This window comes from Nerophis lumbriciformis, linkage group LG27 (assembly GCF_033978685.3).
Source record: "Nerophis lumbriciformis linkage group LG27, RoL_Nlum_v2.1, whole genome shotgun sequence".
NCBI classification, from domain to species: Eukaryota; Metazoa; Chordata; class Actinopteri; order Syngnathiformes; family Syngnathidae; genus Nerophis; species Nerophis lumbriciformis.
Window position 1 is genome coordinate 38888484 of NC_084574.2, and position 17753 is coordinate 38906236.

Here is a 17753-nt window from a genome sequence, read left to right on the forward strand (position 1 = left end):
CATCCGTTTCAATACATGCGTAATCTGTTGAATCGCTTAAGCCGCTGAAATCCGAGTCTGAATCCGAGCTAATGTCGCTATAGCTTGCTGTTCTATGCGCCATGTTTGTTTGTGTTGGCATCACTATGTGACGTCACAGGAAAATGGACGGGTGTATATAACGATGATTAAAATCAGGCACTTTGAAGCTTTTTTTAGGGATATTGCGTGATGGGTAAAATTTTGAAAAAAACTTCGAAAAATAAAATAAGCCACTGGGAACTAATTTTTACTGGTTTTAACCCTTCTGAAATTGTGATAATGTTCCCCTTTAAGGAAGTTGTCAGAGAAGTAAACAAAGTAGGAGTCCATCTTTCACATACTCTTAATATTCAATGTTTTATGGTTTATACTTCATGTTGTATTGTCTTCACGGTCTGATGGGGAGGTGTTAAAGATCACAATGATCATTAATAGAAGTAAACGTTTTCCAATAACATGTACAAGTACAAACCCCATTTCCATATGAGTTGGGAAATTGTGTTAGATGTAAATATAAACGAAATACAATGATTTGCAAATCATTTTCAAGCCATATTCAGTTGAATATGCTACAAAGACAACATATTTGATGTTCAAACTCATAAACATTTTTTTTTTTGCAAATAATCATTAACTTTAGAATTTGATGCCAGCAACACGTGACAAAGAAGTTGGGAAAGGTGGCAATAAATACTGATAAAGTTGAGGAATGCTCATCAAACACTTATTTGGAACATCCCACAGGTGTGCAGGCTAATTGGGAACAGGTGGGTGCCATGATTGGGTATAAAAACAGCTTCCCAAAAAATGCTCAGTCTTTCACAAGAAAGGATGGGGCGAGGTACACCCCTTTGTCCACAACTGCGTGAGCAAATAGTCAAACAGTTTAAGAACAACGTTTCTCAAAGTGCAATTGCAAGAAATGTAGGGATTTCAACATCTACGCTCCATAATATCATCAAAAGGTGCAGAGAATCTGGAGAAATCACTCCACGTAAGCGGCATGGCCGGAAACCAACATTGAATGACGGTGACCTTCCATCCCTCAGACGGCACTGTATCAAAAACCCACATCAATCTCTAAGGGATATCACCACATGGGCTCAGGAACACTTCAGAAAACCACTGTCACTAAATACAGTTGGTCGCTACATCTGTAAGTGCAAGTTAAAGACTTAGACTTAGACTTAGACTTCCTTTTTATTGTCATTAAAATTTGAACTTTACAGCACAGATAAGAACGAAATTTCGTTACATAAGCTCATGGTAGTGCAGGATAAAAAAGTAATAAGGTGCATATATAAATAAATAAATATATAAATAATATATATAATATATATATATATATAAAATAAATAAATATATATAATATATATATATATATAAAATAAATAAATATATATAAATAAATAAATATATTACTGTACAGATAAATATATTGCACTTTTTCACATGCGTCCACGTTTATGGATGTATGTTATATTGTCTTTTTTATTCCAGCGAGTTAATCCATTTTGGGGGGAGTTGAGGGGATAATTTAATTATGATGCATTCAAGAGTCTTACGGCCTGAGGGAAGAATTTGATTTGATTTTGATTTTTATTAAGGATCCCCATTAGCTGGTTGCCTCAACAACCCACTAGTCTTCCTGGGGTCCACAATTCAACACATTTACAAGTAAAAGCATATAATTATAACTACACAATACATAAAAAAATAAAAAAATAAAAGCATCAATAAGAAAACAAGCAAACAATTTACAGTCACAGAATAATAATTACCATATAAATATAACTACACAATATAAAACCAAACACATCATCTACGAGCAAACTAATTTAAAGACTCAGATAAAATATTACTCTCTTTTTAAAAATCTGTTTACTTTCAATGCCGGTGAGAATTGGAGGCAAGTTATTCCAGAGCGATAAAGATCTATAAATAAAAGATTTCCGCAAAGCATTCTTCCTGGGACGAGGGAGTATAAAATGCCCCTCACTGGACGCCCTGGTATTGTGATTGTGCATAGTGCTACTGTCAACTATTTGGGCAATGAGAAAAGCAGGAGTTTTACTACTGGTCACTGATTTGAACAATTTTAGAGTATTAGCTGACAAGCTGTTCTGCACTGTTAGCCAGGAAAGAGAAGCATGCATTTGGTTCACATTGGTTCTTAGTCAACAGCCAAGAACCAGCCTTGCTGCCCTATTCTGGACAATCTGGAGTTTACTGATCTCACCACTTGCAGCAGGCGCCCAGACTGTAGAACAATAGTCAAGATGACACAAGACTAAACTCTTAACAATTTGACAAAGAAGAGGTGGATCAACAAAAACAGCACATTTCCTGGAAACACCAACAGCCCTTCCCATCTTTGTAACTATATCACTGATATGTTTTGACCAGGATAGAGTGCAGTCCAGCATCACACCAAGGAGCTTGGCACTTCTGACCTGTTGAACTGTTGAGATACCTAGCCTCAGATCCAACTTTGGGTCATAAGATAACCCTTGCCTAGTCCCCAATACAATACTTTTTGTTTTTGAGATGTTAAGGACAAGTGTGTTACATACTGTCCAGTCATGCACAGCTTTTAGTTCCTCACTCAATACTACATTAAGTACACTGCATGATATCAGGTTGCATCATCAGCATAAAGAACCAATCTTGCACGCCCGGTAGCCCAAGTTAAATCATTGGTGAATATAGAAAAAAGTAAAGGTCCCAGGCAACTTCCCTGTGGAACACCACAATCCAAACTTCTGCTATTAGACAAGCTGCCATTAAGATACACCTGTTGTGATCTTGAGGACAAATAACTCTGTATCCACATTAAATCCGAAGTATTAAAACCATAACATTTAAGTTTCTCAATTAAAAGAGAGTGGTCAATCACGTCAAATGCAGCACTAAAATCTAACAGCACAGCTCCAACCAACATAGAATGATCTATAGCATTAAGCCAATCGTCCGTCATTTGTATAAGATTAGTGGATGTAGAGTGGCCCGTTCTATATGCATGTTGAGAATCAGTTGCTAGCCCATTTGATTGAAAGTAAGCTTGAATTTGTGCATAGACACATTCCTCCAGTATTTTACATAACCCAGGTAGGATGCTTATTGGTCTAGAATTGCGCTCACTGAAAGCCAATTTGGTATCCTTATGTAGAGGAGTAACCTTAGCCACCTTCCATATCATTGGACACAGGCCCACTTGTAAACATTTATTAAAAATATGACAAACAGGCACTGATATGATACCAGCAGTCATCATGTGAAGAAGCTGTTACAGAACCTGGAGGTTCTGCTTCGGAGGCTGCGGAACCTCTTTCTAGAGTCCAGCAGTGAAAACAGTCCTTAGTGGGGGTGGGAGGAGTCTTTGCAGATTTTCTGAGCCCTGGTCAGGCAGCGGCTTTTTGCGATCTCCTAGATAGGAGGAAGAGGAGTCCTGATGATCTTTTCCGCCGTCCTCACCACTCTCTGGAGAGACTTCCAGTCTGAGGCATTGCAGGCTCCAGTCCAGACAGAGATGCTGTTGGTCAGCAGGCTCTCTATAGTGCCTCTGTAGAATGTGCTGAGAGAGCTGTGCTCTTTTCATCCCACGCAAAAAGTGCATGCGCTGCTGAGCTCTTTTTACAAGAGCTCCGGTGTGTAGGGACCAGGTTATATTGTCATTTATCTGCACCCCCAGGAACTTGGTGCTGCTTACTATCTCCACCGCTGTGCCGTTGATGTAGAGTGGAGCGTGGCTGGACTGGTGCTTCCTGAAGTCAACGATGATCTCCTTGGTCTTGTTGACATTCAGGACCAGGTTGTTGGTTCTGCACCAGTCAACCAGATGTTTCACCTCCTCCCTGTAATCCATGTCGTTGTTGTCACGGATGAGGCCCACTACTGTCGTGTACTTCACAATGTGGTTAGTAGTGGACCTGGCGCAGCAGTCATGAGTCATCAACGTGAACAGTAGTGGACTCAGGATGCAGCCCTGGGGGCAGCCGGTGCTCAGGAAGATGGCACTGGAGGTGTTGTTGCCCACTCTCACAGATTGGGGTCTGTCTGTGAGGAAGTCAAGCAGCCAGTTGCATAGGGGGGTACTGAATCCAAGGGGGGCCAGTTTGCTCACCAAGTGCTGCGGGATGGTGGTGTTGAATGCTGAATCCAGGAACAACATCCGCACGTGTGTGTCCTTTCCTTCCAGATGTTCTAAGCTCAGGTGGAGTGCAGAGGAGATGGCGTCCTCTGTGGAGCGGTTAGGGCGATAAGCAAACTGTTATGGGTCAAATGTGGGGGGAAGTCTGGAGACAATATATTCCTTTACCAGCCTCTCGAAGCACTTCATTATGATGGGGGTGAGTGCAACGGGGCGGTAATCATTGAGGGAGGAGATTGTGGGTTTTTGTGGCACTGGAATGATTGTGGCCGTCTTAAAACATGATGGTACCACAGCCTGGGTCAGCGAGATGTTGAAGATGTCTGTGAGAACCCCAGCCAGCTGGTCTGCACATCCCTTAAGCACCTTGCCCGGAATGTCATCAGGTCTTCACCTGCTTCACTGTAGCTTGCTTCCTGATCAGCAGGGGCTTGTATGCAGGAATTAGCATCCCAGATAGATGGTCTGAAGAGCCGAGGTGGGGGCATGGTGCAGCTTTATACGCCTGTTTAATATTACTATAAACCAAGTCCAGCTTGCTTCCACCCCTGGTTGCAAAATTCACATATTGATGGAAATGAGGGAAAGCTGTTTTCATGTTAGCTTGATTAAAATCCCCTGCCACGTTGAAAACTCCCTCTGGATGTGTAGTTTGCAGTTCATTGATGGAGCAGTACAAAGCATTCAAAGCTTCTTTGGTGTTAGCACTGTGAGGAATGTACACTGCTGTGAAGATCATAGCACTGAATTCCCGGGGTAAATAAAATGGCCTGTTTTTTATAGTTAATAGTTCAACATCAGGAGAGCAGTGACGTGATACTATTTTCACATTATTGCACCAGTTGTTGTTGACGTATATGCAAACACCACCGCCTAGGGATTTACCAGTGAGAGATTTGCTTCTGTCCGACCGAAACATAGTTAGCTCCTCGATGCTAACTGCCTCGTCTGGAACGGATGGTTTCAACCACGTTTCTGTTAGAAATATGGCGCAGCAGTCTCTCATCTCGCGTCTTGCATTTAAATCCAGCTTCAGGTAGTCCAGTTTGTTCTGCAGGGAGCGGACATTTGAAAGCAGGATGGAAGTAAGCGGCGTTCTGTGGGGACTAGCCTTTAGCTTTCTTGTTAGCCCTGCTCGGCATCCCCGCTTCTGCTTCCGATCACACCGCTTACGTGTCTTCCGTTGACGGTCCCCGCTGGTACTAGACTCCGCTGCGTCAAAGGCCGCTGGATGGATCAAGCTCTACTATGCAAAGCGAAAGCCATTTATCAACAACATCCAGAAACGCCGCCGGCTTCTCTGGGCCCGAGATCATCTAAGATGGACTCATGCAAAGTGGAAAAGTGTTCTGTGGTCTGACGAGTCCACATTTCAAATTGTTTTTGGAAATATTCGACATCGTGTCATCCGGACCAAAGGGGAAAAGAACCATCCAGACTGTTATCGACGCAAAGTTCAAAAGTCAGCATGTGTGATGGTATGGGGGTGCATTAGTGCCCAAGGCATGGGTAACTTACACATCTGTGAAGGCACCATTAATGCTGAAAGGTACATACAGGTTCTGGAACAACATATGCTGCCATCTAAGTGCCGTCTTTTTCATGGACGCCCCTGCTTATTTCAGCAAGACAATGCCAAGCCACATTCAGCACGTGTTACAACAGCGTGGCTTTGTAAAAAAAGAGTGCGGGTACTTTCCTGGCCCGCCTGCAGTCCAGACCTGTCTCCCATCGAAAATGTGTGGCACATTATGAAGCGTAAAATACGACAGCGGAGACCCCGGACTGTTGAACGACTGAAGCTCTACATAAAACAAGAATGGGAAAGAATTCCACTTTCAAAGCTTCAACAATTAGTTTTCTCAGTTCCCAATCGTTTACCGAGTGTTGTTAAAAGAAAAGGTGATGTAACACAGTGGTGAACATGCCCTTTCCCAACTACTTTGGCACGTGTTGCAGCCATGAAATTCTAAGTTAATTATTATTTGCAAAAAAAAAATAAAGTTTATGAGTTTGAACATCAAATATGTTGTCTTTGTAGTGCATTCAACTGAATATGGCTTGAAAATGATTTGCAAATCATTGTATTCCATTTATATTTACATCTAACACAGTTTCCCAACTCATATGGAAACAGGGTTTGTACACAAAAGACAGCAATAACTAATATCGGTAGTTTGATGCACACGTTTACAATACTTTACCATTCCGGCCACACATGAATAAAAAATGATTAAGTCAACTTCTTGCGGTCTGAAAAAGTCAATTAAAAGATGTAAGGCTTTATTTCCCACGTTGATAAAAGCTCCATGTTAAATAAATATATATATACTTACATATTAAATAAATAAATATATATATACATACATGTTAAATAAATAAATATATACTTACATGTTAAATAAATAAAGATATACTTGCATGTTGAATAAATAAATAAAGATATACTTACATGTTAAATAAATATATATAAACTTACATGTTAAATAAATAAAGATATACTTACATGTTAAATAAATAAATATAAACTTACACGTTAAATTAATAAATATAAACTTACATGTTAAATAAATATATACTTAGATGTTAAGTAAATAAATATATACGTACATGTTAAATGAAAAAATATATACTTACAAGTTAAGAAAATATATACTTACATGTTAAATAAATATATATAAACTTACATGTTAAGTAAATAAAGATATACTTGCATGTTAAATAAATAAAGATAAACTTACATGTTAAATAAATAATGATTTACTTATATGTTAAATAAATAAATATATACTTACATGTTAAATAAATAAAGATATACTTGCATGTTGAATAAATAAATAAAGATATACTTACATGTTAAATAAATATGTATAAACTTACATGTTAAATAAATAAAGATATACTTGCATGTTAAATAAATAAAGATAAACTTACATGTTAAATAAATAAATATAAACTTACAAGTTAAGAAAATATATACTTACATGTTAAATAAATATATATAAACTTACATGTTAAATAAATAAAGATATACTTGCATGTTAAATGAATAAAGATAAACTTACATGTTAAATAAATAAAGATATACTTACATGTTAAATAAATAAATATAAACTTACACGTTAAATTAATAAATATAAACTTACATGTTAAATAAATATATACTTAGATGTTAAATAAATAAATATATACGTACATGTTAAATGAAAAAATATATACTTACAAGTTAAGAAAATATACTTACATGTTAAATATATATAAACTTACATGTTAAATAAATAAAGATATACTTACATGTTAAATAAATAAATATAAACTTTCACGTTAAATTAATAAATATAAACTTACATGTTAAATAAATATATACTTAGATGTTAAATAAATAAATATATACGTACATGTTAAATGAAAAAATATATACTTACAAGTTAAGAAAATATATACTTACATGTTTAGTAAATATATACTTACATGTTAAATAAATATATACTTACATGTTAAATGAATAATTAAATATATACTTACATGTTAAATGAAAAAAATATATACTTACGTGTTAAATATGTATATACTTACATGTTAAATAAATAAATACATAAATAAATATATACTTACATGTTAAATAAATATATACTTACGCTCTTTCCACTCCGCATAGCGCTGCCATGTAAAAATAATTTTCAGAGTTGATTACATGTTAAATGAATAAATACATAAATAAATATATACTTACATGTTAAATAAATACATACTTACGCTCTTTCCACTCCGCATAGCGCTGCCATGTAAAAATAATTTTCAGAGTTGATTGCGCAAAGAACTTGGAGATATGAAAGGACGCTTGCAACTTTTCTGCTAATGGGAGAAAAGAACACATTTGTCGGCCGGATTCCAACATGGAACTTTTTTGAATTGGGACACCCCACTAATGTGCACTATGAAGGACGCAGAGACACAGCTAATGAGGACGTTAAAATAATATCTTACCATTTATCCATGAAACTATGGGGAAGCTGCTGATGGTGTGTTTGACGGAGAATTCCAGTATTCCATCACTTCCTAAAAGTACTGTACTTGGACTTGTCCATGGTCTGGGCTGCTAGCCAAGGTCCTACTGACCCCTGCAGGATGTATCTGACCCTGCCACACCTGCACAGGTACCAGGATCACCAGCACAGGCGGCCACCCCGAGCGCATCTTTGTGGTGGAGTTCAGACCTGACTCGGACACACACTTTGTGTCGGTGGGAATCAAACACATCAAGTTCTGGACTCTGGTGGGAGGCTCCCTTCTGTACAAGAAAGGTGTGGTGGGCTCAGTGGAGGACGGACGCACGCAGACCATGTTGTCCGTGGCCTTTGGCGCTGTAAGATAAATGACTTCTTCCACCCGTGATGCCGTTCTGACAAGGTCTGTGTCCTGCAGAACCAGCTGACCTTTAGTGGCGCCATCAATGGGGACGTGTACGTGTGGAGAGAACACTTCCTGGTCCGGGTGGTGGCCAAGGCGCACGGTGGTCCGGTGTTCAGCATGTACACCACGTTGCGGGACGGACTCATCGTCACCGGTGGAAAGGAACGTCCGTAAGTTCAAGTCCGCCTCGCCCCTCCTGGCCCGCTGGTCTCACTGCGGCTGTGGCCCACAGGACCAAGGAAGGCGGTGCGGTCAAACTGTGGGACCAGGAGATGAAGCGATGTCGAGCCTTCCAGTTGGAGAGCGGCCAGCCGGTGGAGAACGTGCGGTCTGTCTGCAGGGCCAAGGTAAGTCCACAGCAGCCTTCCTCAACACCTTCCTGGAGGTGCGCTCTCCCGCCGCAGGGTAAGATCTTGGTGGGAACCAAAGACGGAGAGATCCTGGAGGTGGGAGAGAAGAACGCCGCCTCCAACACCATGATCAACGGACACACCCAAGGAAGCATCTGGGGTCTGTCTGCTCACCCTTTCAAAGACGTCTTCATCTCCGCCAGCGATGACGGGAGCGTCCGCATCTGGGACCTGGCCGACAAGGTACGCCCTTTTAGGTCTCCTGACTCCTACGTCAGGAAGGGAATGTACTCCATCTGAGACCTGGCCGACAAGGTGTGTCTCCTAACTCCTACAAAAGCCAAAAGCAGTGAAGTTGTCACGTTGTGTAAATGGTCAATAAAAAGAGAATACAACAAATCTTTTTCAACTTATATTCAATTGAATAGACTGCAAAGACAAGATATTTCATGTTCACACTGAGAAACTGTTATTTTTTGCAAATAATCATGAACTTAGAATTGAATGGCAGCAACACATTGCAAAAAAGGCATTTTTACCACTGTGTTACAGGGCCTTTCCTTTTAACAACACTCAGTAAAGGTTTGGGAACTGAGGAGACACATTTTTGAAGTGGAATTCTTTCCCATTCTTGCTTGATGTACAGCTTAAGTTGTTCAACAGTCCGGGGGTCTCCCTTCTGCTATTTTAGGCTTCATAATGCACCACACATTTTCAATGTCTGGACTACAGGCAGGCCAGTCTAGGACTCGAACTCTTTTACTATGAAGCCACGCTGTTGTAACACTTGGCTTGGCATTGTCTTGCTGAAATAAGCAGGGGCGTCCATGATAACGTTGCTTGGATGGCAACATATGTTGCTCCAAAAGCTGTATGTACCTTTCAGCATTAATGGCACCTATATATGTGTATATATATATATATATATATATATATATATATATATATACATACATGTATATATATATATATATATTTATATATATATATATACAAACCCCGTTTCCATATGAGTTGGGAAATTATGTTAGATGTAAATACAAACGGAATACAATGATTTGCAAATCCTTTTCAAGCCATATTCAGTTGAATATGCTACAAAGACAACATATTTGATGTTCAAACTCATAAACATTTTTTTTTTTGCAAATAATCATTAACTTTAGAATTTGATGCCAGCAACACGTGACAAAGAAGTTGGGAAAGGTGGCAATAAATACTGATAAAGTTGAGGAATGCTCATCAAACACTTATTTGGAACATCCCACAGGTGAACAGGCAAATTGGGAACAGGTGGGTGCCATGATTGGGTATAAAAGTAGATTCCATGAAATGCTCAGTCATTCACAAACAAGGATGGGGCGAGGGTCACCACTTTGTCCACAAATGCGTGAGCAAATTGTTGAACAGTTTAAGAAAAACCTTTCTCAACCAGCTATTGCAAGGAATTTAGGGATTTCACCATCTACGGTCCGTAATATCATCAAAGGGTTCAGAGAATGTGGAGAAATCATTGCACGTAAGCAGCTAAGCCCGTGACCTTCCATCCCTCAGGCTGTACTGCATCAACAAGTGACATCAGTGTGTAAAGGATATCACCACATAGGATTAGGAACACTTCAGAAACCCACTGTCAGTAACTACAGTTGGTCGCTACATCTGTAAGTGCAAGTTAAAACTCTCCTATGCAAGACGAAAACCGTTTATCAACAACACCCAGAAACGCCGTCGGCTTCGCTGGGCCTGAGCTCATCTAAGATGGACTGATACAAAGTGGAAAAGTGTTCTGTGGTCTGACGAGTCCACATTTCAAATTGTTTTTGGAAACTGTGGACGTCGTGTCCTCCGGACCAAAGAGGAAAAGAACCATCCGGATTGTTCTAGGCGCAAAGTGTAAAAGGCAGCATGTGTGATGGTATGGGGGTGTATTAGTGCCCAAGACATGGGTAACTTACACATCTGTGAAGGCGCCATTAATGCTGAAAGGTACATACAGGTTTTGGAGCAACATATGTTGCCATCCAAGCAACGTTACCATGGACGCCCCTGCTTATTTCAGCAAGACAATGCCAAGCCACGTGTTACATCAACGTGGCTTCATAGTAAAAGATTGCGGGTACTAGACTGGCCTGCCTGTAGTCCAGACCTGTCTCCCATTGAAAATGTGAAGCCTAAAATAGCAGAAGGGAGACCCCCGGACTGTTGAACAACTTAAGCTGTACATCAAGCAAGAATGGGAAAGAATTCCACCTGAGAAGCTTCAAAAATGTGTCTCCTCAGTTCCCAAACCTTTACTGAGTGTTGTTAAAAGGAAAGGCCATGTAACACAGTGGTGAACATGCCCTTTCCCAACTACTTTGGCACGTGTTGCAGCCAAATTCTAAGTTAATTATTATTTGCAAAAAAAAATAAAGTTAATAAGTTTGAACATCAAATATGTTGTCTTTGTAGCATATTCAACTGAATATGGCTTGAAAAGGATTTGCAAATCATTGTATTCCGTTTATATTCACATCTAACACAATTTCCCAACTCATATGGAAACAGGGTTTGTATTTATATATATTATTTTTATTTCCACGGAGCCCCCGCTAAGCATGTCCTCCATGAAAATGAGGATGAATATGAGATGTAGAGTACGATTATTATCAGATGGAGAAATGATTGAGGACTATGAAATGGACTTGGTCCTTGTGTGTGTGTCAGAAACTGCTGAACAAGGTGACGCTGGGACACCCTGCCAAGTGCGTGTCCTACAGTCCCAACGGGGACATGGTGTCCATCGGCATGGACAACGGAGAGTTCATCATCCTGTCGGTCAACTCGCTCAGCGTGTGGAGCAAGAAGAGAGACCGCAGTGTGGCCATCCAGGATGTTCGGTAGGAACCACTAACCTTCTGCACCTGGACATGAGTCAAGTCTCTGTCCTTGTGGTCCAGTTTCAGTCCAGATAGTCGCCTTCTTGCAGTGGGTTCTCTTGAAGGCGCTGTGGACTTCTATGACCTGTCTCTGGGACCGTCTCTCAACCGCATCGGTTCCTGCAAGGACATCCCGGGCTCGGTCCTCCAGATGGACTTCTCTGCCGACAGCAAACACATTCAGGTTGAGGTCTGTCCCCCTGGCACTGGCTCATCACATGACCACCGTGTTCTCCTCCCAGGTGTCCAGCAGCACCTACACTCGACAGGTCCACCAGGTTCCTTCAGGGAAGATTGTGGCTGAGCCCTCCACCATTGACAGGATCACCTGGGCCACGTGGACCAGGTGGGAGGAAGAGCTGAGAGTCTGGCAAGGACTCCAATTTTCTGTCTTCTTGTGTGCAGCATCATGGCCGAGGAGGTTCTGGGAGTTTGGCCTCGGAACGCCGACAAGGCGGATGTCAACTGTGCCTGCGTGTCGCACGCCGGCCTCAACCTGGTGACCGGAGACGACTTTGGCCTCATCAAGCTCTTCGACTTCCCGTGCTCCGACAAATTTGTAGGCCGTGAAGCGTCCTGCTGCTCTGAAGTGGATCTTTGCTTCATCTTTGCTGTCTCGACAGGCCAAACACAAGCGCTACTTTGCTCACTCGGCTCACGTCACCAACGTCAGGTTCTCCTGCGACGACAAGTTCCTCATCAGCGCCGGCGGGAGCGACTGCAGGTGAGCACACACACCTTGACCACCAGGGGGTGCTAAAGATTGGACTTTCTCTTTCTTTCACAGTCTGCTGGTGTGGAAATGTCAATGAAGTCTTTTACGTTAGCTTGCTTCCTGTCTTTTATGTTAGCTTGCTTCCTGTCTTTTACGTTAGCTTCCTTCCTGTCTTTTACGTTAGCTTGCTTCCTGTCTTTTACGTTAGCTTGCTTCCTGTCTTTTACGTTAGCTTGCTTCCTGTCTTTTACGTTAGCTTGCTTCCTGTCTTTTATGTTAGCTTGCTTCCTGTCTTTTACGTTAGCTTCCTTCCTGTCTTTTACGTTAGCTTGCTTCCTGTCTTTTACGTTAGCTTGCTTCCTGTCTTTTACGTTAGCTTGCTTCCTGTCTTTTACGTTAGCTTGCTTCCTGTCTTTTACGTTAGCTTCCTTCCTGTCTTTTACGTTAGCTTGCTTCCTGTCTTTTACGTTAGCTTGCTTCCTGTCTTTTACGTTAGCTTGCTTCCTGTCTTTTACGTTAGCTTGCTTCCTGTCTTTTACGTTAGCTTGCTTCCTGTCTTTTACGTTAGCTTCCTTCCTGTCTTTTACGTTAGCTTGCTTCCTGTCTTTTACGTTAGCTTGCTTCCTGTCTTTTACGTTAGCTTCCTTCCTGTCTTTTACGTTAGCTTGCTTCCTGTCTTTTACGTTAGCTTGCTTCCTGTCTTTTACGTTAGCTTCCTTCCTGTCTTTTACGTTAGCTTGCTTCCTGTCTTTTACGTTAGCTTACTTCCTGTCTTTTGCGTTAGCTTGCTTCCTGTCTTTTACGTTAGCTTGCTTCCTGTCTTTTACGTTAGCTTGCTTCCTGTCTTTTACATTAGCTTCCTTCCTGTCTTTTACGTTAGCTTGCTTCCTGTCTTTTACGTTAGCTTGCTTCCTGTCTTTTACGTTAGCTTGCTTCCTGTCTTTTACGTTAGCTTGCTTCCTGTCTTTTACGTTAGCTTGCTTCCTGTCTTTTACATTAGCTTCCTTCCTGTCTTTTACGTTAGCTTGCTTCCTGTCTTTTACGTTAGCTTACTTCCTGTCTTTTGCGTTAGCTTGCTTCCTGTCTTTTACATTAGCTTCCTTCCTGTCTTTTACGTTAGCTTCCTTCCTGTCTTTTACGTTAGCTTGCTTCCTGTCTTTTACGTTAGCTTGCTTCCTGTCTTTTACGTTAGCTTGCTTCCTGTCTTTTACGTGAGCTTGCTTCCTGTCTTTTAAGTTAGCTTCCTTCCTGTCTTTTACTTTAGCTTGCTTCCTGTCTTTTACGTTAGCTTCCTTCCTGTCTTTTACGTTAGCTTGCTTCCTGTTTTTTACGTTAGCTTGCTTCCTGTTTTTTACGTTAGCTTGCTTCCTGTCTTTTACGTTAGCTTGCTTCCTGTCTTTTATGTTAGCTTGCTTCCTGTCTTTTACGTTAGCTTGCTTCCTGTCTTTTACGTTAGCTTCCTTCCTGTCTTTTACGTTAGCTTGCTTCCTGCCTTTATGTTAGCTTGCTTCCTGTCTTTTACATTAGCTTCCTTCCTGTCTTTTACGTTAGCTTAGTTCCTGCTTGCTTCCTGCCTCGCCGCTCTGAGGTTACGCTTATAGCAGCACAACATCTACATCTCCAGATGTGATAACATCTGTATAAAGTATTTTACGTTAGCATGTTTCTGGGCTGCGACCAAACCAGACCATTGCTCCAAAGCAGGACTTTGTTGTTTACCCAAACTCATCCACACCAAGGACTTCTACCTCAAAGTCATATTGAAGGGCCACAATTCATGGTAGAAATACTTTTGGATGGTTACCATAACAACAGTCTTTTTGACAAATACTATTATTGTATGAGAGAGTCTAGAATAGATGGTATGTGTGTTTTGTCTCCTGCTTGCATGTTAGCAAATGATCTTTTCTCCCAGTGTTGGTTATTGTCATATTTATTTACACCTTACCAGCCTAGTTTAGCACAAGCAGCAAGCTAAGTCCTCAGATAGTACTGCATTCTAAGTGGACTACAAGTCCTCAGATAGTACTGTATTCTGAGTGGACTACAAGTCCTCAGGTAGTACTGCATTCTAAGTGGACTACAAGTCCTCAGATAGTACTGCATTCTAAGTGGACTACAAGTCCTCAGGTAGTACTGCATTCTAAGTGGACTACAAGTCCTCCGATAGTACTGTATTCTAAGTGGACTACAAGTCCTCCGATAGTACTGTATTCTGACTGGACTACAAGTCCTCAGATAGTACTGTATTGTATTTGTCATCACTGTGTTTCAACAACGTTTACACAAATAAGAATAAAAGTACTTTTTACAATATTGTGAGAAATATATATTGTGTGTGTTCTATAGTCATTCAAAAAATCTAAATAACTTGGAAACAAATGTTGGTGAATAAAGATGTTTATTATGAGCCGACTGTTATAATTTAAATTATTATGAGCTGATTGTTATAATTTTGGTGAATAAAGATGTTTATTATGAGCCGACTGTTATAATTTAAATTATTATGAGCTGATTGTTATAATTTTGGTGAATAAAGATGTTTATTATGAGCCGACTGTTATAATTTAAATTATTATGAGCTGATTGTTATAATTTTGGTGAATAAAGATGTTTATTATGAGCCGACTGCTACAGTGGAAATGATTATGAGCTGCAGTTTTTTTGTTGGTTTTTCAAAATAGTGTTTTTCTTTATTTTACAGGTACCACCATTAACATACAGTAGCATAGTAGGCCTAATTATTCATTAAAAGCAAGGCAGGGGTTTTATTTAACAAGTATATTTAATAATTTTGACCACCGCAACACATACTTGCCAACCTTGAGACCTCTGATTTCGGGGGGTGGGACAGGGGCGTGGTTGAGGGTGGGGGCGTGGTTAAGAGGGGAGGAGTATATTGACAGCAAGAATTCACCAAGTCAAGTATTTCATACATATGTATATATACATACATATACATATATATATATATATATATACATACATATACATATATATATATACATATATATATATATATATATATATATATATATATATATATATATATATATATATACAGTATATATCTACATATATATCTACATCCTGAAAATATGCAAACAAAACTGTGTTTAGATAATTGATACTTCAAACTTGCATAAATAAATCTTAAGGAATATAACATAACTTGGCTTCTGAGAGCTTCAAAATGTAATGAATAAAATGCTAAAGTTGTTGATAAACAAGCAATTATTTTAATAATTAAATATGGTCATTTTAAATGAATTATTATGATCATTTAAAATTAATTATTTCCAATATGTTTATTTTAATGTATAATTCTATGGCTGGATGTAATAAGGAGTCAGAAAAAATACAAATAAAAATACAATTAATTTTGATGTTTTTAGCAAAATATAGTAAAAATGTATTTAGTTTTTTTTTTAAATTAATAAATATATTTATTTTTAGGTAAGGTAAACATAATAATACAATGTATCTCTAGTCTGGATGATTTAGTTCTTGTCACCCTGTTGTCCTCCCGTCATAAAAAAAGGCTGTCCTCACTCAGGTCCGCATGGAGCTGGAGGGGGCGTGGCCTCTAGCTCCGGCTGAAAATCGGGAGATTTTCGGGAGAATATTTGTCCCGGGAGGTTTTCGGGAGAGGCGCTGAATTTCGGGAGTCTCCCGGAAAATTCGGGAGGGTTGGCAAGTATGCCGCAACATTACACACAGTTTGAACAGTAACACTGTGTTTGAGTATTTAATGAAGTGATTCTTTGGCGCACCACTAGATGGAACCTGTAACACAGTTTGAGAATAACGTTCTGACCATCTATAATGCATAATTTAGGATCATGCATCGTCTTTTCGTACAGAAAACTATTTTTATATTTTAACAATGTTTGCTGGCTAAAACGGTACCCCCTCAACAAAACATTTTTGGGGGGTTGGCCTTAAGAACGGAGCAAAAATATTTCTGCCACATTGTTTTCCTTGCAAACAATAACCAAAACATAACAGACAAAGAATAATGGATGGTGTCATTCCAATGTGAATGTTTTATGTCATCTTTTTTCCCACCTGTTCTTGCAGTGTTCATTGGGTAGAAATACATCATGCAATATTATGACAGTAGAATACTTCTTCATGCATTGTGAAATGTTTTATTTCATTGTGAGCTTTGCATTGGGAAGTTGCACATTTTGAAGTTGGATGGTCACACGCACATTGGACTAGTAAGCCACAGCACCCCCTAGTGGCTGCTGACGAGAGTTTTCATTTCCACTTTTCAGGTTTGATTCTCAAACAATGCATTGATTACGTGAAAATACCAAAAGCAAACGACACTTTGTCAATCAAAATATACTATTATAGATGGCAGGTGTCCCCCGTTTGTTTAAGGCAAGGATGGAGGGGGACAGAGAGGACACCATGTCAACAGACTGGAGCTTCCATAGCGCAGGTACAACAAACGGGTGTATTCCAGTCCATAGTGCAGGTGCCCTGCTCACACATGGACACTGACTCCATGTCCAGCTTGGACATCTCCAGTAACACGTCCATAGTCTCCCTCCCGCACTCTTCATCCATAGTCTCCCTTCCGCACTCTTCGTCCATAGTCTCCCGCACTCTTCGGCCATAGTCTACCGCACTCTTCGTCCATAGTCTCCCTTCCGCACTCTTCGTCCATAGTCTCCCTTCCGCACTCTTCGTCCATAGTCTCCCGCACTCTTCGGCCATAGTCTACCGCACTCTTCGTCCATAGTCTCCCTCCCGCACTCTTCGTCCATAGTCTCCCTCCCGCACTGTTCGTCCATAGTCTACCACACTCTTCGTCCATAGTCTCCCTCCCGCACTCTTCGTCCATAGTCTCCCTTCCGCACTCTTCGTCCATAGTCTCCCGCACTCTTCGTCCATAATCTACCGCACTCTGCGTCCATAGTCTCCCTCCCGCACTCTTCGTCCATAGTCTCCCTCCCGCACTCTTCGTCCATAGTCTCCCGCACTCTTCGGCCATAGTCTACCGCACTCTTCGGCCATAGTCTCCCTCCCGCACTCTTCGTCCATAGTCTCCCTCCCGCACTGTTCGTCCATAGTCTACCACACTCTTCGTCCATAGTCTCCCTCCCGCACTCTTCGTCCATAGTCTCCCTTCCGCACTCTTCGTCCATAGTCTCCCGCACTCTTCGTCCATAATC

The 17753-nt window shown here is 40.4% G+C and overlaps 1 protein-coding gene across 6 annotated transcripts in view; it reads left to right on the forward strand.

Moving 5' to 3' along the window:
• The window catches only part of LOC133624403 (echinoderm microtubule-associated protein-like 6), a 33782-nt gene extending 17504 nt beyond the window's left edge, over positions 1 to 16278 (forward strand). For 3 of the 6 annotated variants that reach the window (XM_061987901.2, XM_061987904.2, XM_061987902.2), the window contains 10 exons: positions 8329 to 8537; positions 8597 to 8754; positions 8817 to 8931; positions 8989 to 9177; positions 11641 to 11813; positions 11874 to 12036; positions 12095 to 12198; positions 12258 to 12411; positions 12476 to 12576; positions 16124 to 16277. In XM_061987901.2, the coding sequence (XP_061843885.1) occupies positions 8329 to 8537; positions 8597 to 8754; positions 8817 to 8931; positions 8989 to 9177; positions 11641 to 11813; positions 11874 to 12036; positions 12095 to 12198; positions 12258 to 12411; positions 12476 to 12576; positions 16124 to 16157 (1400 nt within the window). In that variant the 3' untranslated portion in view covers positions 16158 to 16277. Of the gene's footprint in view, positions 1 to 8328; positions 8538 to 8596; positions 8755 to 8816; positions 8932 to 8988; positions 9178 to 11640; positions 11814 to 11873; positions 12037 to 12094; positions 12199 to 12257; positions 12412 to 12475; positions 12577 to 12639; positions 12825 to 16123 lie in introns of those variants that run through there. The other 3 variants (XM_061987899.2, XM_061987903.2, XM_061987898.2) reach the window with 2 other exon arrangements.
• Positions 16279 to 17753: the final 1475 nt, after the last annotated feature.